The sequence below is a fragment of the Lonchura striata genome, chromosome Z (genome assembly GCF_050655825.1).
Source record: "Lonchura striata isolate lonStrDom1 chromosome Z, ASM5065582v1, whole genome shotgun sequence".
NCBI classification, from domain to species: Eukaryota; Metazoa; Chordata; class Aves; order Passeriformes; family Estrildidae; genus Lonchura; species Lonchura striata.
Window position 1 is genome coordinate 72,928,798 of NC_140740.1, and position 23,108 is coordinate 72,951,905.

At 40.6% G+C, this 23,108-nt stretch overlaps 1 protein-coding gene across 1 annotated transcript; it reads left to right on the plus strand.

The window, feature by feature from the left end:
• The first annotated feature begins 1,898 nt into the window (after positions 1-1,898).
• BTF3 (basic transcription factor 3) lies at positions 1,899-9,152 on the plus strand. The gene is made up of 6 exons (XM_021531803.3): positions 1,899-1,963; positions 2,203-2,271; positions 5,377-5,490; positions 5,690-5,891; positions 8,290-8,346; positions 8,797-9,152. The coding sequence occupies exons 2-6, from the start codon at positions 2,203-2,205 to the stop codon at positions 8,841-8,843; spliced, it is 489 nt and encodes a 162-aa protein (XP_021387478.1). The 5' UTR covers positions 1,899-1,963; the 3' UTR covers positions 8,844-9,152.
• Positions 9,153-23,108: the final 13,956 nt, after the last annotated feature.

Below are 23,108 nucleotides of genomic sequence, written 5' to 3' on the forward strand. Positions count from 1 at the left end.
AGGCAGCAGCAACTGCGTGAGTTAGGGCCTGGGTGGTTGTGTGTATTTGGCTTCGGAACAGGACACTGTGGAAAATGCAAAGACTGGCAAAACATACAAAGGGTAGATTAAGGCCTCAGTGAGGGAAAACATGGCTACAGAAGAACATCTTCGAGGAATCCAGCAAGGGCACACAGATGGTATCCAGTGACCAGCAGCAAGCAGCCACATGTGGGTAGCTTATAAATTACAATAACATAACAGAGGAGAAAAAGCCACAGTGAAAAACACACAAGGTAGAAGAAATAAAAAGAACAAGGACTGTTACACAGGCAGTGGTGTAACAGTAGTTTGGCTGGGTAGGGGCAGCTGGGGGCATTGGGGGTTGGTTCACTTAAGGAGCCCCACCACAGAGCTCTGCACTGGCCAGCTTGGGAGGAAGAAGGCGAGTTGCTGGGGACAGCAGGGAGAAGCACAGCCATAGACTTAGAGAGGGGGCCTGCACTACAAAAGGGAGAAAGAAACATAATGCTCACATGTTTTCTAGCATGAAAAATAACAAACACATTATTAGTGAGGCCACATCTGGACTACCATGTCCAGTTCTGGACTTCTCAGTACAAGAAAGACAAGGAACTGCTGGAGGGGGTCCAGCCACACAAGCACAATTGCTGGGGCATCTCTCTTGTGACAGACTGTGGGAGCTGGCCTGTTTAGTCTAGAGAAGACTAAGAGGAGATCTTGTCAATATGCATAAATATCTCAAAGGCAGGTGTCAAGAGGATGCTGCCAGACTCTTTTCAGTCATATGCAGTGACAGGATGAGGAGCAATGGCCATAAGTAAAAACAAAAGAAATTCCACCCCAATTTGAGGGATAACTTCTTTATGTTGAGGGTGGCTGAGCACTGGCTGAGCACTGGAACAGGCTGCCCAGGGAGGCTGTAGAGTGTCTTTCTCTGGAACTGTTCAAAACCTACCTGGGTATGTTCCTGTGTCACCTGCTCTGGGTGACCCTGATTTAGCAGGGGTGTTGGACTGGATGACCTCCAGAGGTCCCTTCCAGCCCCAATGGTTCTGTGACCCTGTGATGCCAGACCATGGATGTCACACCTGTGGCAGGGAACTTTCCTGGCAAGGCTGCAGGTAGCTGTGTGGGTAAAACAGCAGCAAAGTGAGAAAGGCATGGTAATCTGAGGTGTGGTGAGGGCAGGCATGGTAAGTGCTGGTCCTGCCCTTCATTGCAGCAGCCCCAGGCAGTGCCACAGGCTGGGGCAGAGTGGCTGCAGAGCTGCCCACAGGAAAAGGCCCTGGGGGCGCTGATCCAAACCAAACCTGAGCCAGCATGTGTCCAGGTAGGTGGCTGAGAGGGGAAATGGCATCCTGGCCTGGATCAGCAATAGTGCGGCCAGCAGGGCAGGGCAGGGCCTGTGCCCTTGTACTTGGCGCTGATAAGGCTGCATCTCCAGTGCTGTGTCCAGTCCTTGGCCCCTGACAGGAGGAGGACACTGAGGTGCTGCAGAGACTCGAGGCAGTCAACAAAGCCGGTAAAGGGTCTGGAGAACAAGTCCTATAGGGAAGAGCTGCGGGAGCTGGGGTTGTTTAGCCTGGAGGAGGCTGAGAGGTCTCTACAATTACCAGAAAGGAGGAGCAGCAAGGGGAGGGTGGACATCAAGAGGAACTTCACAGCAAGGATAACGAGATATTAAAGTGGGCTGCCCAGGGAGATGCTGGAGTCACTGTCCGTGAAGCTGGCCGAGGAGAGCCTGCCCGCGGCACCGGGCGCCGCCGGCCCGGCTGAGGCGGGCGCTCACCGCGCCCCGCCCGCCCCGCGGCCCGCCCGGGGCGCCCCCTGCCGGGCGCGGCGCGGCGCAGGCGCGGCCCGCCGCAGCGCCCTCCCTCCTCCTTCCTTCCTTCCTTCCGGCCGCCATCTCGCAGTGCCCGCGTGCGGATCCCGGCCCGCTCCCGCCGCTCCGCCCGCCGAGGTACCGGGGGCGGCGGGGGGAGCGGGACTCGGCCGGGGCGGCGGCGGTGCTTGGAGGAAGGGACGGTGCTTTCGGGCTGGGCCCGCAGGGAGGCTCGGCGCGATCTGCGCCCGTCCCGGCGCTGTGGCGGGGCGGGGCTGCCTGCGTGCCGCGGGGACGCGGGTGGGGGGCGGCTGCGGAGCCCCCGGTGCCCACCTGTGCTCCGTGCCCGCCTGCTCCGGGCGGTCTTCTTTCCGCAGATGAAGGAGACCATCATGAACCAGGAGAAGCTGGCCAAGCTTCAGGCCCAAGTGCGCATCGGAGGCAAGGTAGGAGCCGCCGCCCTGCGCTGCCGTGGGGATTGCGCGTCCCTGTCGGGCCTGGCACAAGGGGTCCTGGAAACGCGGCCCTGAGTGCTCTCAGCTTCGCTGGACTGTTCTCGAGGGAATCTCTGCTCCTCCAGGGCCCCCTGAAGTCGCTTTTGTAGGTGCAGTGTGTAGTAGCTGAATCTCCAGACGTTTCTGTCTGTGTACGTTTCGTTACAGCAGACTTAATATTCTGTATTGGGGTGAATGGGAATCTCATCATCAGCGAGGTAAGGCGCAAGGTGCTGCAGCTGGGCCAGGGCAGGCCTGGTGCCAAGTGCCAGCACAGGCTGGGGATGAAGAGATGGAGAGCAGCCCTGCTGAGAAGGACTTGGGGGTGCTGGGGATGAGAGGCTGGACATGACCCAGCCATGGGCACTCCCAGCCCAGAGAGCCACACGTGTCCTGGGCTGCATCCAGAGCAGGGTGGGCAGCAGGGCCAGGGAGGGGATTCTGCCCCTCTGCTCTGCTCTGCTGAGAGCCCACCTGCAGTGCTGCACCAGCTCTGGGGTCCCAGCACAGGAAGGGCATGGAGATGTTGGAGCACGTCCAGAGAAGGGACAGCAAGTTGATTAGAGGGCTGGAGCTCCTCTCCTGATAGAACGGTCTGAGAGAATTGGGATTGGTCAGCCTACAAAAGAGGAGGCAGTGGGGCCTAATTATGGCATTCTAGTACCTGGAGAGAGCCGACAGGAAAGATGCGTCAAGACTACAAGAATCATGTAGTAGTATGTCAGGGGGGAATGGGTTTAACGTGAAAATAGATTTAGATTGGATATTAAAAAAAATTCTTTACTGTGAGGATGGTCAAGCACTGGAACAGGTTGCGCAGCGAGGCTCCCATATCTGTGGGAGTGTTAAGGGCTAGGTAGGATGGGACTCTTGAGTAACCTGGTCTAGTTAGAGGTGTCTCTGCCCATAGCAGGGGGGTTGGAAGTAGATGGTCATTGTACTCCTCTTGCAGCCATCCCATGCTAATTCTGTGGAAGATGTGTGGGATTTGAAGTGTGTATACCTTACAGCAGGTGAGGTTGCGTATAGTTTTCATAACAGATTTTAGAGATCTTACGTTACTTACTGACTTGTCAAAAATACTTAGGGTGCTCAAGGCAGTTTTTTGCCTTTCTGCACAAAGTTGAAAATTCTATACTTGTCATACTTCCGTAATTGCAGACTAATATAATCAGAAAGACTTTATTTTGTTACATCTGAATATCTGTATTTGTGTTGTGTGTTTACTTTTAAGGTGAGAAAAGTATGTTTAATACAGTCATATGACAGTAAACATTTTAATTACAGTCTTAATTCAGGAATATTTCAGAATCTTTCATACCTGAGGGAGTATACACAATGTTCTAGATTACAAATTATTCAACAGAACTCTTGTTGACAGAGTTTCCAGGAGCTTTCATTCCAGTGTGTGGTTTTTTTTTTTTTTTTCCTTTTCTTTTTGCCATTTGCTGGAGATTCAGGCAGCCTTAAAACAGGGTATATGTAGTCATTAGCTACCTTGGTAATTTTTGCACGTTCTTGGAATATGTTAATGGTTAATTAGAGAACTCCTGTATTATATTACTGATTGTATGCATGTTAACCAGTTTATTGACTGTAGAGGCTTTTAATGTACATCATGTGAGAGCATGCATTCAGATTACAGTTCTTGCAGCTTGCTGGTCAATATAGGTCTTTTATAGACATTAAGCAAAGGTTAGAATGATAATTTAATTTTAAAATTGGCCTGAACCTGCCATACTGTTATTTTTTTATAATGGGAAATTATTCCTGATGTCTTCATTGCATTGTTGCCATGAGATGGGTGTGAAGGAGATACATATTCCTCCATATTCCTGATTCAAGACATCATGTTCTGAAATGTACTGAGAATTTTGTTGTCCAGAGGACTTAGCATATGCCTTATCTAACTCAATTCTTGGGTAAACAAGGCACGGAAATAAAGAATTTCTATTACTTTTAGTAATTTCCAAACCACTGTGTGTGCTAACCCAACAGTAGCAGGGTGTGAATATCAAGTTTTCTAGGCACAAACCTAAAAGTTTGAGTGGCAGTCTTCCAAGTGTTAGTTTCATATTAATTTGTCACTTATTTTCCTCATTGTTGGTAACAGAATTATTTTAGAGTTGTTACTGTTCAGCCAACTTTGAAACTTCTGGCAAATGCAGCTATCTAGGCTAGGCAGCAACACGTTCTCTTATTAGCAGGTGGTAGATAAGCAGCTGGAGTGGGAGGACTTAGATTCGTTGTTACATTATGTCAAAAAGTAGCTTAGTTTCACTTTTTTACAGACATTTTATGTCAGATTTTCCTGAACACTTGTGTAAGCAACTGGAGAATTACATTTTCTGCTTTTTCATATCAATGGATATACTCTAATGTGGGACATTTACTTACCTGGAGAAATCTAGAACTCTGGGTCTGTAGGACAACTGAACTTTGCTTGTTTGGTTTCTAAACAGTGTTGGTCTAGAACAGAAGTATTATTAAAAATGTATTTATGAAATATTTTGGAAAGTAGGCATTCTTCAAATATGTAAGTAGATCAGATAAAATATGGCTATTTAGAATAAAAAATGTAGTATTTTGACATTTCTCATATTAATTTGTTAATTATGTGTTCATAGCCTTATGGCCTCTGACTTTTACCAAAATTTGGCTACATAAGAAAGATAATCTTAAGAAAAAACTAATGACTTTTGGAAACTGCTTGAAACTGTTCATTCTTCAGTTTTATGTCTTGTGATGTCTTGGGTTAACAAGGGTGAATTTGCAACTTCCCTTTTCTAAGATGTTGCAGTAAACCATGACATTTGTGGAATAAATATTCTCTGATAGCATTGCTTCCTAAAACCTTTTGCTTCTGCATGTGCAAATCTTGCCTTGGTGCAAGAGAAAGACTGCTGCAGTGCAGTTGGGCATCAGGGTTACATGCACTGAAACACTCTTGCAGTATTTGATTTGTAGACATTGTAAAGTAGTTACACAGCCCTTAGGATTAGAGTTTGTGAGAGCTACTTAAGCTTTACCTTGTAATTTTTTTTTTTTTTTACTAAGGGTACTGCCCGCAGAAAGAAGAAGGTTGTTCACAGAACAGCTACAACAGATGATAAAAAACTTCAGTTTTCGTTGAAGAAACTGGGAGTCAACAATATTTCTGGAATTGAAGAGGTAATTGCTTCAAAGGAAAAAAATATATATTTAAATAGAAAATGTGTTTAAATCAATTTTCTGGTAAGTAATATAGGTCCTAAACTTGTCTGTAAATTATCAATAGGTCTTCCTGGAGCTTTAAGAATTTTAATTTCCTGTTAAATTGAAAAACCCTGTTAGACTGCTTCAAATACTGGATTTCTTTTTTTTCTTGCAGGTAAACATGTTTACCAATCAAGGAACAGTCATTCACTTCAATAACCCAAAAGTTCAGGCATCTCTGGCTGCTAATACTTTCACTATCACCGGCCATGCTGAGACAAAACAGCTGACAGAAATGCTGCCTAGTATCCTAAACCAGCTCGGAGCTGACAGTCTGACCAGCCTCAGGAGATTGGCAGAAGCCCTACCCAAACAATGTAGGTTGAAAGTTGAATGTGTTTCATGCTGGCAGCTGACATGAGGCTTATTTCTGTAGCAGCAGTGACATTCCATGCACTCTTGTTGTCTGAAAGCATGTTATAAAATGCTTATAAAGAAACCTAACTCTTTAAAATCAATTTTATTTATAGCTCAAACCCAATGGCAAGTATGACTCAGTAAAACGAAGTCACCTGTTAGTGTGTCTTACAGCTGGGTTAGCACTGGAAAACTGTAGACAGACTTGATTTTTTGGTACTTTGCTTCTTGATGTGGCTGCCATATTTTGACATACCTTGTTCATTATAGCTGGGTGGATTAATTACTCTGTTTTAAGTTTTAAAGAAGGATGAGCTTGAGTGTATCTCTTGACACTTTGAATGGAAATATAAGTAATAGGGAGAGGGATATAACAGATATCTTGCAATTGCTTTTGTCCCTCACAGGTCTGGTGAAGCTATTTCTCCATTGACTTTTTGGTAACTAGGAAGAAATTACAGGGTATTTATAAGGAAGTACATTTTAATTTCAGTATGTGTAAAACAATGTAGAAAACAGGGCTGATAGGAGCATTAAGCTAGATACACCAGCTTCCTATTCCATACTTAAAATAGTAAAAAAGTATGAACATTTGTTCCTTCTAAAACTGGGAAGAGTATAGGAGGGACTTAAGTATGTATTGTTTGATAAAGGTGCTGCTGCTACCTTTATCACCTGGGAGTGAAAGACTTGTTGGCACAGGGAAGATTCCTTGTGTCCTGCATGTACAGTCTTCTACCTTCTGAAATATCTTAAGCCCATTCCTTTAAAGATATGGAACAGTCTAAAGATGGGGAAAAATGAGATCGTGTCCGGTCTTTGGCAGTTCTAATTTGATTGTTAATTTATGATTCTCCATCTGCTTTGTTGCCAACAAAGCAGCCTCTGTTTACATTCTTAAAATTTATGGTACCCTCCTGGCAATTTACCAATGAAAAAAATTTGCTAGAAGTAGTCCTCAAGATGTGGGGTAAAGTATTTTTTATCATGATCCTCAAATCCTTTCTTCTAATGTCACATGTGTGACCTGTGATAGTAGAAGGGCTTGAAAGAAAAGAGTACTTGGAAGGATTTAGAACGATTGCTGAAGTTCAATTTTCTTGTAACAATGAGAAACTAGTTATAAGAGGTTATACTCTAAGCTCAGTTGTGGAGTTTTAGAGTGGATGTAGAGTTAAGAGTGGATGCCAGAACTAGTTGCACAAAACTTTATATTCAGCATTGTTGGCTAGAATTGGAAGCCTAACATCAGTGAGTGAAGCACCTGTGATGATTGCAGATGCTAAAGTAACTTTGGACTGATTTTGGGGATGACAGAGAATGCTGGTAATTGAGGATGAAATGACATGGTTTGCTTTTCAAATGTTGTTTTTAACGCTGAGATGCCCTTGAGCTTTAACAACTTTCTGCTGCTTAAAAAAACAAATGAAGGTCAGTGATATCCTTGTCCCAAGTCCTTTCAAAACAAAGTTTATTTGTCAGTTCTGATTTCTGTGTACAGATCTAGTAAGAACCCATCTTTGTCCTCACACTTTTTTTAAAAACTGAGAAGGATTAATTGGAGTAAAGCTAAGGTAGTAGACAGTAAGAGAACTTGACAGTACAGCTAAGAATAGTTGTAGAGTAGTGGCACAGGCACCCAGACACTTGAGATAACCTGTTTTTAACATTATACTTCTGCTCAGTTCAGCAGATGCTCACTGGTCTGCTACAATGGAGGTGGTTAAATCTCACTACCTCTGTCAAATGCAACAGGAATGGTTAAAGAAATTCCTGAGTCAACAAACATGTGGATCAGAACACTAGGTCACCTCAACCACCTAATGAGTGTAAAACTGTGCATCCAGTTCCATATTCCTCTAGCTTTGCCAGGGAACAGTAATAGCTTTTAAGTACTTCTAGTTGTGTCTTCCTGCAACTTCACAATTACACCTTAGCTTTCCTTGGATGTGTAGGATAAGATCCTTTCTAGTCCCTAAAACTTGGTGATGTAAAACATGTACATTTATGGTAGTCCATAAACTAAACTACTTTTAGGAAAACCTGGTAAAATCAATCTCCACTTGTATTTGGAAATTTTTGTTGTGCAGAGCACTCAGTATCTATGTACAAGATGGTGACTAGTATGCTGTTTAGCATGCATCTTCTAATTTTACTACTCGACTGTTTGACCATTATCAGTAAAAAGGGAATGTAAACTTCCTGCATTAGATAAAGAATTTTATTTACAGAACTGGATAGAGCACTGTAGCTTAGCCCAGAATCTTTGATAATGTTTTAAAAAACACAAAGCTAAACAATAAATCAAAATGCCTATGGTGACCTTGAATTAAGCTTTTGAACTATTTGCTCTTGCAGCTGTGGATGGAAAAGCACCACTTGCTACTGGTGAAGATGATGATGATGAAGTTCCAGGTAAGAACAAACATGTAGTGGAGGAAAAGGAAGTGAATTTTGCTGAATTTTTCTGCATAAGAGCAGACCAAAGATAGTAAGAGTGATGTCTAGTGACTTACTGTCACAGAATTTCTGTGGGCAGATTATTTCATTAATTTCAGATACCACAAGAGACTTCACAGTTTGAGCTATTTTGGTCCTGTGTTGAAGTGATATTTCATGAGAAACTACCTTGTCAGAATCACTGCCAGTTGTTACAGTGAAGTTAAATGCTTTTAGAATTATGCTTTTATAATGAACTGTTCAAAATTTCTTTGGTTGAGCAATATCTGCTCTGTATTTTACAAGCTGAAAGTTTTTATGGTGTAAAAAATTGGTATGAAGTAAGACTTCAGAAAAAAATCAAAACCCAAAATGCTCAGCAAAGGGGAAGTGGATCAGACTTTAATTCCAACAATCTTTTTCTAGATCTTGTTGAAAACTTCGATGAAGCTTCGAAGAATGAGGCAAACTGAACTGTCACCTCCTGAATAAAATTGAAACTTGAAAAAGCTACATGGAGCTGCTATTTTATATTGTGACTGCCTTGATTATTTCCTGATGAGATGTCAAGATCTGTGATATTTGGAAACTCCTTGAATCTACGGCTCCTTAATTACTGCTTGTACACTATTATTTTTGTGACCCAATTGAACAAACCTATGCTTTGAAATCAGTCAGATTGCTAACAAATTTCTGCCTAGACACATTTTTTCAGTAACTTCTATACAAGCAAACACTCATTCTTTAATGAACTTTGGCATACAATAAAAATATAAAGCAAAGTTTCTGGTGTGATTTTTTTTGTCAGAAAATCAGGGACAAAAATATTAAACAACAGGTCCTAAATATTAAACAATATTAAAATGTTTTGCTTTTATGCAGAGCATCCTCCTTTTGCTATATTAAAAAGCTGGCTCCTGAAAAAATAACTTTCTGTTGTAATGGAACCTTTTGGACTTAATTGGTGAATTTCTGCTGTCACATGTTAGAGCTAGGTAGGCTATAAGTCACTTTGTAACCTTCTGAATTTAAGAAATAGAATTGTATTTCAGCAGTAGTTAATGGTGGCTTAATCTAAAACAAAACATGCAAGTCAAGGAAGAGTTTTTACTTGCCAGCTGCTTGCTGCTGTTCTTCATGGCCTTGGGGATGAACACATGAGTGTTAAATTTTTATCTTCAGTGAGTTTTTAATAGATATTTGCATGGTTTAACTCTTTAATGGGTTAAACAATACCATTTTAATTTTACTTATCTAAAACCATCAGTTATATGGGGGAATAAAGCATAGAAAGGATGAAAAGAAAAAAGAAATTAAAAAAAAATAAAATTGCAGTGGCTCTTAACTAAGTGTATTTACCACCTTCAGATCTATTAACTAATAATTTGACTAATAATTTGAAAGTTTCAGGAATGTGGTTTTTTATTGCTTTTTGGTTTTGTTTTTTGTTTTTTTTTTTTTGTGTTTCAGAGAAGAAGATAACCTTTTAGGGCATAAGAAAGTAACTTTAAATTCCATTTTGACCTCTGTATAGCTGGAGTTTACAGGGGCGAGAGCTGAATTTCATGTTTGTGAGTCAATTGATATTATTGATAGATCAGAAGCTTGCATAACAGAAGAGCACCCAGTTTCTGGCCTTCTGAGGTTTTCTAGAGCAGATACTTCAGGAAGTGTAGCTATAACGTGACTTGCTGAGGATAAAATTCAGGGTAGGAGTTACTATACCATATAAAAGCTCTCCGTGTGCCTGGAAAAGGGTGAGTCTGTGTCTGACTTGCCAAGCATGTTTGTCATGATGTACATTGTGAAACAGTGGAGGAACTTGTTCAAGCCCTAAAACTCCTGTGGTTTGAGGTAAGACAGCAGACTTAAGGTGAGCATGACATGGCTGAAGTTGGGTGCAAGAACTTTGAGTAACAATTTTGGAGCACTTGTCTTGGTTTACAAGTACTTCAACAGTGAACTGTGCTTGTACCATTGAATTAACTTAAAAAGTGCATTCATTGAATTGTGGTGATAAAGTAGAAAAACTAAGCCTTTTGAATTAAGGATGGCAAGTATAATTGTTGTGTATAAGGGAAAAACCAAATCCTGCAGAGTAGCTTGCCAGAGTTCCTGTGACCTCTTGAATAAATAAATGACATGCTGGGTTTTTATGAATGTGTTACCTGTTTTGTGATTCAGATATACTAGTCCACATAAATTGTTTTAAGCCATTGTAGCCCTTACGAAATACTTTCTACTGGTTTCTGTCTTGTGAAGTATCTGTGGGCCTCACTTAGATGTTATAGACAGTGTCAGCCTTTTCTCCTCTAACAGACATACATTTAGTACTTAAAAAATAAGATCCTTTCTAAAGCAGTGTCTTTGAAGTGCAATGTAAATCTAGTGATCTACGGCCATGTGACATGCCTGTGGAAGTCTTTGTGGAAGGTATGCTCCCAGTACACTCCCAGTCAGGAAATATTGGCATAATTTGCATCTTCAGACTCAGACTGAGGATAAAGGTATGAGCAAAATATGTTCTTGACTACAGCAGAGTGTAAATGGAAGTAAAGTACCTATCTGGTTAGGTTATAGTATTATTCATGTTTAACTTACTGTTCAGTCCTGGACTCAATGGCATGATTATTTTTCTCTTGGTAAGGAGTTTGGTTCTGGTTTTCCTAGTCTGTCATTAATTACTAGAAACTGAGAATAGTTGCACTGATGTTTTTTGTCAGGTTGAACTTCTGGGTAACCATACTGTAATTTATGCTGTTACGTATTTGTATCTCTAGTTTTACTCAAGGAAGATGGCTCTCCGTTCCAAATATTTTGGACAATGGAGAAATGAAAACAAATGCCTGTGTCTACCGAGTTTTTTATTTTTAAAAGACTAAAGGTTCTATCACATTAAGCTCTCAAATAGTTTAACTCAATGCAGTGGTGGTTCTAGTGAGGTTTTTCATAACTTTTGGAACAGATTTTTGGAAATATTTTCATAATTGTTATTCTTATGCTTTAAGGGCATTGCATTGTTTTAAAATTATTGTATTCTAATATCAAAACCCAGACAACAGAAACCTTTTGGAAGATGGTGAAGTTGTGTGTTTTATTAAGCTAGTGGTGTACATATGAAAAGCTTCTAACTATGGTTTTAAAGTAATACTGGTTTTAAAGTTCTTGAAGCCACCTTACATTATTATTACATGTTTGTTCTTTTTTGTTAAAGTCTTGTGAGTCTGTGGTTTTGTCTCTTAGGAGAAGTAATCATTGAGAATTTAATGTAATTTGTAGTGCACATTTAACATGCATGACAAAGAAAAAACTTGTGTTTTAAAATGTTCACAGCTCAATACTTTAAATGTGAAATCAGTGCTTGTGTATCTTCTTGTATTGGTTTGTCTGGAGTGTGGGGGAAGTTAAGTATAGTTGCCACCTCTTTGAAATTTTGTGCTGATATTCTGTTTTGTGGATGAAACATCATACAGACAACAGTCAAGTTGTCTACTGTATCTGCTGAAAACCTAAATGGGTAATGGTTCAGCTGGAATAACAAGCTGTTCTCTCCTTTAAATGTGGGAATGGATTTCAGCAAGTCAGTAAGCTGGAGAGTTAATATTCAACAGAGATCTAAGGAGGTCCATGTTGATAATGACTAAATTATTACAGCTCTAAGTGACTGGCAAGATGGTGGCTTGTGTAAAAAGGACGGATTTCTAAGCTATGTATTTTAAAATATTAATAAGTACTCAGCATGTCTTGCACTTAACTAATACATGTAAAGTGGCTTCTAAGTTTTCTGAGCTATTCTTTCTTAGTTTTCTATCATTTCAGCCACATCTGTGAGAGTTGCTGAAAATGTTTTCTACTGGATATGATAGTTGTAAGATCCTGATCAGTAACAGAGATTGGACTCCGAGAGGAAGTCTTATTTTACATAAAAAGTTGCTTACAGTGCAGCTGAGCCAAGCTTACTTAGCTTGGCTTGAACTGTCTGTAGCATGAGGGAGTACCACAATCAGTTTGACTGTGAGATGAACTCAGTAACTTTAAAGATGGATGAAGGGTGGATGTATATGGAAGCTCTGAGAATCAGGAGTATAACTATTTTTGTGTATTCTAATTGACTTTAAGCTGTGGTTTCTTGGTGACATGGTACCTACAGTTTCATCATGAAAGTTTTAAATGCTCTGCTAATACTCTGTGCATGGATTATCATTATAAAATATTGCTGAATAGAAGGAAGACATTTTATGTAATGCTGTTACTATCCTGTAATCTGTTTTTTAAAATAAGACATTTAACAGATGTAATTTACATTACATTTACATTGCACCTAAGGTATCCTGGTACTGAAAAAAAGCCATTTGAACAACGTTTGTGTAAGGCAGGGATTAGTAATAGGTTACAGCCCAGTGTTTTGCATTGCTAGTGAATCCAAACAAGCCAGAACAATTGTTGGCCACTTAGTGTTGTAATGGTATAGGCACTAATGATTGTGGCTTATGTCTATAATTTCTTGCATGGGTGGAAGACAGAATTCCGGGATATCTTGCTGCTGTTCAGATTGGTTGAAGCTCAGTTTGATCATGCAAAGACTTTAGTTTTGATACACAATAAGCAAGATTTGCAGCATGTCTTCACAGAAGGATTTGATGTGCATTGCAGGTTACTGGCAGATAAACATGGAAGTATCTGCTGCACTTGAGATCCTTGTTCTGCAATTCTATTGGACGGTGCTTTTTTTTTCCTTTTTCTGGAAAAATATAGTAATGGGTTGTATCCTACTCCAAATTTTTAGAGCACACGTGAAGTTGAGTTAACAATTTATGTAAGTTGTACCTGAGTTAATAATGTCTATAAGGATTATGCTGGAATCTCAAAAACTTCAGCTTTGCATACCTGATAAGTATCCTCCTTCACAAGCAACATGTAACTTGTGGCAAGTTTTGGCACCTGCATGTTATCACTGCTTTAAAATGATGCAATAAGATTAAGCAAGGTTTGAAGTTGTCGAAAGAACAGAGGGGCTATGGATTTAAGCTGCCTCTTCATGGACTGTGACGGGTCCTGCTATTCTTTCCTGTTACTTCCCGTAATGGCATCAGGCAAATGCAGATGTAACTGAGTATAATCAGATCTCTCAATAGTAGCATCTTGTGAGTTGCTGTTTTGTGATGGATTTCTAATAACTGTGTGTAAGCAAGACTACTGCTACCTTTGAGGACCCAGCTGATGTACAAGGGCTTCTTGCCCTCTTGTGCCTGTAAAAAGAAAGATGGTTGAGGGTGCCAAAATCTATGCTTGTGTGACATTGGTGGTTGGCATGAAGTCTGTAGTATTGCACAGAGACTGTCACTGGTAGTCACAGTAGAGTAGAATGATGTTAAAATCTATGGGGTGATTAATATCTTCCTTGTCTCTTCAGTATTGTAGCTTCTGCAGAACTAGGAGGAATTAAAAGTAATAATGCCTCACTAGAGTCATATAACATAGCTAAGATGCATGGTGAGCAGACGTAAGTGGTTAGGAGCCATTTTTATAACACTTATAATGAACAATTGCATCTTAAAGACTTCTGAATTTGTGCTAATTTCTAAAATTGTTTGGCTTCACCTGTCCAGGTCAGTCAGCTCATTCTGTGTTAGATTTGTGGCATTCATGTGCCCCCAACAAGCATGAGCCTTACATAAATATATGGTGAGGGTTATGTGAATGCAAGTGTTTGGAGGATTCAAACATGAACTAAAAATGAAATGAAGTTAAAAATTTGAAAATTATGTCAGCAGAGTGACAGGTTTATTGATTTGAGATGTTCATTACAAGTTTTTGTCCCAGGGACAGTTGGTATTCAAAGCAGTAGGGAGGAGTTAATTTGACAATTCCTTTTTTTCCCTCCCAGCTGCTTTGCACCAGTTAGTGTTAGGAATCAGTAGTTAGCACAGTTCTGTTTTAGGGAAGCTCCTAAACAGTGTGAAACCAGCATAGCCAGCTCATGTAGCTGGGGTTTGCCTTTAGCATATGTTGGGGGCAACATTTGGATAAACAATTCCCATGTACATCTGCAGCATTTCATGCTCCAGTAATTACTACCCGGGGGTGATGATCTTTAAGATTTTTTTTTTTGGGGGGGGGCGTTGGGGGTGGGGATGTTTTTACTGTGTAGAAGCTAGACTAGCTTACAGGTCTCAGGATTCACTGAGTCATCGTCTTCCACCAGCATACAAAATTCAGACTTGCTCAGATGTGACCTTGTGCACGTATACACTGGTGTCTAGGCTGACCTCTGTCAGGATCTGTATTCTAGATGGATTGTCATTCTGCTTTAGTGCATCAGCCCCTGCATTTGTACAACAGACCGTTTATTCATGTTATATTTGCTCCTCATATTTTAGCATTGTCCTATTTTAATAATTTGTACCTTGGAAATAGGTGATTATTTATTTCAAAACCTGGTGTTGTTTTTACTCCTGATTATATTCCACCTTGGCAACTCTGTGGTTTCATCAGAATATACAATATATTTGACAGACAAACTATGTAAGCAGGCTGTAAATTAAATTCCAGTGGGGATGCAAGGCTTCAAGGATGCACCGATTCATTTTTTTGAGATGCTGTGGACCTTCTGGAAACAGTTTTGTGTGAACAGAAGAATCATACTGCTTCTAAACAAAAGAAGAGACAATGGTGATGTTGTTATGCCTGTGATTTTACCATATATTTGGCATAGACATTATACCACAGTTGCAGAGTAGATAAGCAAACTATTTTTGTGATACATTTTCAGAAACAATTGTGTTGAATCCCATAGATTGTAACATTTAAGACAGACATTCTGTGGTGCTAGAAGCCTAAATAAGTTCTGGCACATCAAATGTGCCCGCAAACTACACATCATTCAGTGTCCTTTAGTGGACAGTAATACACAAGGTTGAATCAAACCATTGGATGATATGATAAGTCCTCCTAAAATACTTGGCAATGGTATATACTAGAACTGGTGTGAAACTGATGCTGTTCTGTAAGCTTCATTTTCTATTTATGAAATAGAACTGCTGATGTGCTAGAAGATTTTGTAGGCTGTGAAAAGCATGTGATGTGATTGTATTTGTTATGCTTTTATTTCAGTACTAAAGAGCATGTGCAATTGATTTACATAATGAATCGCAACAATATCTCCCACAATGGAGGTCAGGATTTTTTTTTCAGAGGATTATTTAGGGATTACTCTAGGTTTATTCTTTCAGGAAAAGGATAAGCCATACAGTGCAGTCCCACAACTGTAATCCACCTTGTTGCTGTGTCCAGTTTACATCTTCCTTTCTGTTGGGGTTTGCAACCTTCCCTGCTGATTTCTGCGTACATGGTTGGCCTCATCACTGCTCATCTGCTGAAGATGGACTGACATGCTTTACAGTCGTGTATGCCTGGAGAGTTGCTAGCTTAATTTGGTGACAAATAACTCTCAACAGAAAGATCTATTCATACGTCATTCCTAGGACTATAATAATATATAACCCCTAACAATATCTTTGATCTTTAAAGTTCCAAGTGACTGGATTCCTAATTCACCCAGTTACACATTCATTGCCAGATGGAGCAGTGTACTTCCTGAAAGCATTATGTGCTGCACAGCAGGAGGTGCATGCGAGCGGAACTGCTATAACAATACTAATGATGATCATTCTAGTGATGGGCAGTGTCTGCACTCCAGTGATTTATACTGTTGTTGTAAAGGAAAAAGGTCTTGTCTACAGTGTTCAGGAAAAACTACTGGAATACCCCTGGCATTAAATTATTAGTTAAAAATGCAGAACATACTTGAGTCTTTGAGTAAATACAGCCTTCCCCCCCCATCCCTCATTCCTTCAGAGAACATGGAGTTACATCTGGTTGATGCTAGGCATAGGCTAGAGCTGTGAATGTGAACTGCTTAGCCAAAACAAGTCACCTAGAATTAGGATAAACTTGCAAGGTTGCTCTACTTCTGACATTTTTTGTTCCAAGTACTGTTATAAAACAGTTATGGAAGATGAGTAATAGTTCTGGCATTAGTTTACAGCTGTTTCCTCAGGCTGAGTTAAGCATCATCGGGGTTTAAAGAAACAAGATTCAAGATTGCTTAAAGGTAGATTGTAGGACCAAGGCACAAAGAAGTTGCTCTAGAAATGTAAAACTGGTGCATGCTGGAAATAAAAATTTTACTCATGTTGTTTCTCAGCTAAGAGTAAGGTCCAGTGACTGATTTTCATCTTGGAGTTGTGCAATGTTATTTCTTACTGCAGGAATACCATTGGGTTAACAACTTGGGGGGGAAAAATGTCATGGGGCACTTCCAGCATGGCCCTGGGACAGAGTTTTCCTCTAGAGCCACAGTGTGGAGCCAAGATCGTCTCCCATGGATCATAGAAAAGGTGAAGAGCAGAGGCTTCATCTTCCATCACTTGGCTTCCTGCTGTGGGCACCTGCTCCCTGTGTGGCATTAGGAAGTGTATGATACAGACTTTTTTTTTTTTAATGCCAAGGAAAAACCCACAGGAGGGCTGAAGGGAGATTATGCTCTACCCTGGGAAGGTCTGGCAGGAGGTTGCTGCTTTCTGTAACTGTCTCAGAAATACAAGTGGGGAATTCAAAGTACAAGACAGATGAACAAAGAAAGCAACAGAGTGGAACTAGTAACAGCCCCAGGGAAAACCAGAGCAGACAGGGAAGAGTGTTACAAAGTGCTCATCAAATTTACATGCAAATAGTAATGCTAACATTGTACATGATTAACCAGAATACCCTGCAAAGTCAAATGGGAATGAATAAGACAAAGACTCTGCAGCTCTGAAGCATTTGGCTGTTACTACTACATGAAACTGCTGGCAATCTGCTTTGTGAGCAGAGTTCATGGCATCTGTGTATAGATACTGTACATTGAATTGGGCAAAAAATAATTTAGTTAATCAGGAAAAGCAATTTATTATAGATACATATAGATCTTAGTACTCTGAAAGAGTGTATACAGTCATTCAAGTTCAAATGTAAAATATGAACAATTACTCTAAGAAATTACATTGGCAAGAGCTTTTGGTAAAAACTTTGGAGAAAATCAACTTGGAATTAAGATTCTGGCTGCAGAATTTTCAAACTCCTCTGGTCTTTGTGACAAGGAAACACTGCCGGGTGTGGTTCAAAGGTAAGTCTGTCTTAAGACAGTGTTTTCTCACTGCCATCAGAGGCTACAGAAATCATACACTGAACAAAATCAGAAGGCTGACCTTTCAAAACACTTAACCAATGCTGAAGTTCCCACCACTTAAAATTTTTGCCACTATAAAAAAAAAAAAAATACTGGGAAGTATTTACACCAAGAAAAACAAAAATTCTTTGTCATGCTTCAGAGAAACACAGAGTTTGTGGAGTGAAGCATGCTGTTAATATTGCATAATCACCCGTTGTGTGTGCTTTTTTACATAGGGATTTTTTTCCTGTGAGTAAAGCTTTTTCTTTGCATGGAATTTTTTTTTCCTGTTTGCTAACTCTTGACTAAATTTTCCTCAGGGTGTCTGAATCATAGCTTATGAAATAGTGCTGGTTGGTCTCTGCAAGGTCCTCAGAAAAATTCAATTCCATGTTCCCTTAGCACCATGTTATATAGTAGAAAGGGCACACATATGATGGAGGAAACAGCTTCTGAAAGATTACCATCTTCACCTTTGTACTCACTCTTTTGTGAGGTGGTGTGATGATTATCTTGCTTGAAATTCTGCAGCAAAAAGATGGAAGAAATTTAAATTGTGTTGTCTTAATTGTAAAAACCGGGACCACACTCCCGGTACTAAAAGTGATTTTAGCATTTATTTTAATAAAAAAAGAAAGGCCTAAAGCATGGGGCCCGCTGGCTGAGCAGCAGTGTTCCCGTCGAGGATGCTGCAGCGCTGGCGCTGGGACTGCTGAGCAGCGCTGTCCCCCATGTTCCAGGTGGAGTGGCACAAATTCACTGGGTCAGATGCCCCTTTTTATCCTGTTTTCAGTTCCTCTGGATTGGTTTCTGTTTGGATCCTTCATTTGTACGAAGGTTTAAGGTGCTTGATTGGCCCATTACACTTTTGTCCAGTCTGGCTCGTTTTGCTGGAGGGTGGTATGTTGAGCCTGTATTTCTTATAACTACCCTTTTGACCCCTTTACAATATAATAACCAAGGTAACAGCACAAGCTTAACAATTATCAACTGTTTTAGAACAGTTTCTAACCTATTTTTAACATTAATCTACATTCCTCTATTCCAATGTCTTCACATGTAATTAAAAAATACATTTTCTGGGATACGTTTTGAAGCAATAGCTAAGAATTAGTTTTATTTCCTGTATGTTATTTTATTGCTGGCTGAAATTCAAGACAAAATACAGAGCAGATATTGAAGGTTCATTATTTAGAACAAGTACTTTCCTGTAACACAAATGAAATGAAATGAAAAGGAAATTCTGTTTTTAAGCATACTGATGTGGTTTTGTCTATACATGAGATGTCTTGGAATTTGAGAAAAAATGGCTCAGGTTATGGTATCTCAAGGAGACACAATTTGCCTTTTATTTGCATTACTTTTCAACAAATGTGGAAATTCAGCATTTGTTTTTACAAAGGATGTTAAATCTCAGCATTTTTAATATGCAACTTTACAGTAATTGGCACGTCATCTTATTTTACTTTAAAATTACTTAGACATTTTTCTGGATTTTGATTATGAAACATTTTTTCTCTCTTGCTTCCAAGGAATGTCGTATTTGTTTTTTATTTAATCTGATTTAATCATACAGATTTAATAAAACTGGTGTAAATGCTACGTAAGAATACAGGTGTCAAAGCTGGGGGACAGATAATGGAGCAAGGATTTAATGAAAACCTGCAAGGTCAGTTACATTTTCTGGCTTTGCTTCCCTTAAGGCTGATTCCATTTCAGATCAGCATCATGCATCTCTGCACTGGCTCTCACACCACCTTTCAGAGGTTAATTCTGACCCAGTGTACACATTCTATGTACCACAGATGTTTCAGTATATAGTGTCAGAGAGAAATTTAGCCAGAAATACAGGTTTTATATCCATGGCGGTTTGGAATTTTTTCTGCATTTCCCCCTTTTGTATATTCAGTCACTTTGTTATTTCAAGGTTAGCATTTTTAATTCATTATTTCTCTGGCTCTGACTCAGAGAACTTTGCTGGATTATTCTCCGGCCTAGTAGTCCTGTTCATCAGAATCGCAGTGCATATTCTTTAAATAGTACTCATTTGGTCTGTGTATGGATTTATTTTCAAACAGAAAAAATTAGCATAGTAGAGACACTATACAGGAAATAAAGGAACTTGGAGGTTGGGCTCACTACTCATGGACTGGGGAAGGAAGGCAGAGATTAATGGTGTGTAGATGTCAGTAAATGCCAGACCTCTAGTGGACACAGTGGAGAAATGCTTGGAACTGTGAACATTACATGGGGAAAACCCCTATGTACTGTAGGGGGTGAGCTGCTGAAAAGTCTCTTTCAAAAGCTTATCTAATATTTGTGCAAAACTGCTATGTCCCATCATTCATTGTAGCTTTGAATAAGTGCAGAAGTCCCAGAAAATCAGTTAACATTGTCTGGTTTTTTTCAACTAATTTCAAAATCTTAATTGCTGCACAGTTTCACTGGGATATCCCCTAGACTGGAGGACAAGAGGCTGGAGAGCAACCCTGACAAAAAGAGATGTGAGGGTTTGGACTGGGGAAAGTTGAACATGAGTCAGCAGTGCACTGGCAGCCAGGGAGTGTTCGGGGGGCATCACCAGCTGGGCAAGGGAAGGGATTGTCCTGCTCTGCTCTGCACTGGGGCGGCCTCACCTCGAGTGCTGGGGGCAGTTCTGGGTGCCACAGTGTGAGTGAGATACAAAACTATTGGAGAGTGTCCTAAGGAGGCCACAAAGATGGTGAAGGGCCTTGAGGGAAAAGCAGTATGAAGAGCAGCTGAGGTCACTTGGTCTGGTCAGTCTGGAGGAGACTAAGGTGACCTTATGACAGCCTACAGCTTCCTCATGTGAGGAAGTGGAGAGGCAGGCACTGATCTTCCCTCTGGTAACCAAAGTTTGGACATAAAGAGATGGAACGAAATTGCATCAGGGAAAAGTTCGGGGTGAACATGAGGGAAAGGCTCTTTATTGAGAGAGTGGTTGGTTACTGAACAAGTTCCTAGAAAAATGGTCTCCAAGCCTGTCAGCATTCAAGGAGCATCTGGATGATGCTTAGTGATGTGGTTTAGTCTGAAGTAGTCACAGAGTATCTCAAGTTGGAAGGGACCCATAGGGATCATGCTGCAAGGAGCAGGGAATGTGACTCAATGATCTATATGGTCCCTTTCAACTTGAAATATTCTATGATCCAAAGAACTACAATGGCTGAAGAAGGCTGTAATGCAGGAGGCTGTGGCTTTCCATCAAGCTGATACCTGCTTTCAGCAATTGCATAAAGGATATTTAGGAGCTAGGAGTTAGTTCTGTGCATGTAATTAGACTTTCTTGCACCAGGGAAATTTCAACCTACAATGCATTGGCCTAGTTGTTCCAGAACTAATGGTGGAAGGCAGGTGGAAAGAAGTCAGGTACTGTCAGTATTCCCACAGAAGCCACACACTGCTCAGTGAGACTACCTTACCCTGCGGCAGACTAGAGAGAATTGGAGGCACACCAAGCTGTGTGATCAGCAAAACCCATTTACTCCATGTGGCTTTGGTGGCAGGACGTGTAGGAGTGACTTGCTCTTTGAACATCCACCCCAGCACTGGCAGTCAGGGTGCTAGAAGACTGTGAACATCAGTTTAACCAATGGACAGCTAAATTGCAACAATCAAGTCTTGCCACTAGCTTCATCGTGGTAATACCTTTCTACTCTTAGAATTTCTTTCTTCATTCTTTTCCTTATGTATTTTCTCAAGTGGTACATTTATGCTTTAATATTATTACCATAGATAACAGTAACCAAAATGGCTACATATATCCTCTCCATTGCAACCAAACTGCACACGCACACACAACACATATATATAAAACCACCAATCATTCAGTGTGTTTTCACTCTGTTATAGATATATATATAATACTGGCTTTTTGCAAATATTAAAATGGATTCTATATGTGTGTTGTTAAAGTAACTTTGTTATAGAGTTTTTATTTCTGTTGTTAATTAAGCCTAGACATAGTAGTGAAATAGCTGATGTAAAAAATAGATTAGAAACTGTTGTAAAACAGTTGATAATTGTTAAGCATGTACTGTTACCTTGGTCATTATATTGTAAAGGGGTTAAAAGGGTAGTTATAAGAAATACAGTCTCAACATACCACCCCCCAGCGAAATGAGCCAGACTGGACAAAAGTGTAATGGGCCAATCAAGCACCTTAAACCTTCGTACAAATGAAGGATCCAAACAGAAACCAATCCAGAGGAACTGAAAACAGGATAAAAAGGGGCATCTGACCCAGTGAATTTGTGCCACTCCACCTGGAACATGGGGGACAGCGCTGCTCAGCAGTCCCAGCGCCAGCGCTGCAGCATCCTCGACAGGAACACTGCTGCTCAGCCAGCGGGCCCCATGCTTTAGGCCTTTCTTTTTTTATTAAAATAAATGCTAAAATCACTTTTAGTGCTGGGACTCTGGTCCCGTTTATAACAGCTGATATAAGTATGCTTGTGTTAAAATGCCTGTTTGGATGGGATAACAGCCAACGAATATATGGACACCTGCTCCAGATACGCCAACTATCAGCACTCACCATCTGAAAACAGTGTGGACCAAGGCCCAAAAACTGGAGGTGATAAGAATGGACTAAAACCACAGCCAAGGAACATGCATGCTCTAAAAAGGTGGACCCAAGAAGATTTGCTAAATAGTTCATTTAGGAACATGTAAACTAGTTTTGGAAAAAGTTTACTATGCATAAGGGACTTACGAATATGCAAGAAGCTTATGTAAAGGAAAAGGGGTATCACAGTATGGATTTGCCTGAGTGCCAAGATGCACCTGGCCCATAATAACTTTTGCTCTATAGTCCTTGTCTCCTATTGTCCTTTATTAAACTTTTTAAATTATCACAGAAGAGTGAACGTGTTTTTCACATACAAAAGGATCTACCTGTTCATTATTCCAATTCCTATAGATTATGTTCAGCACAGTTAATTCTCTCAGGTACTGGATGCCTTTTTCCATAGCATTCCACCTGCTTGGGTGCACTACTAGATCATGCTTGATCTCGTACCTTTCCTTCATGCTTGACAGGAGTCACCTCCAGGGTCTGAGTTTCTGTCCTCTTCCCAATCCTCTTGTCAGTGCCCACATCCCAGAGTCAGGGATCCCAGTTGCCCGGCTTTACTGCTGTCTGCTGTACATCGTGGGCTGCAATATCCCAGGATGAGGCCAGGCAGGGGCTCTCCTGACTGCTGGCTGAAATCTTCTTGTGCATCCCACAGCTCACCCAGGGATAGAAATGGGGTGATTATCTCTGGCCCAGCCTCTTCCTCCTGTTACTGCTTGCTCCTCATGTCTTCCTGTGTGAACTGATTTGATCTTGGATTTCTTCTGTGTAGGGGCAACTGCTACTGTCACCTAAACTGTGGGAAAAACTAAAACTATCCAACATTTTTAGTGTTAGATAATCAAGACATTACTTCTGGCCAAGATGTGCAACATAAATAATTTAATGACACAAGAATTTCACCAGATTTTTCACAAACCTTATACAAGT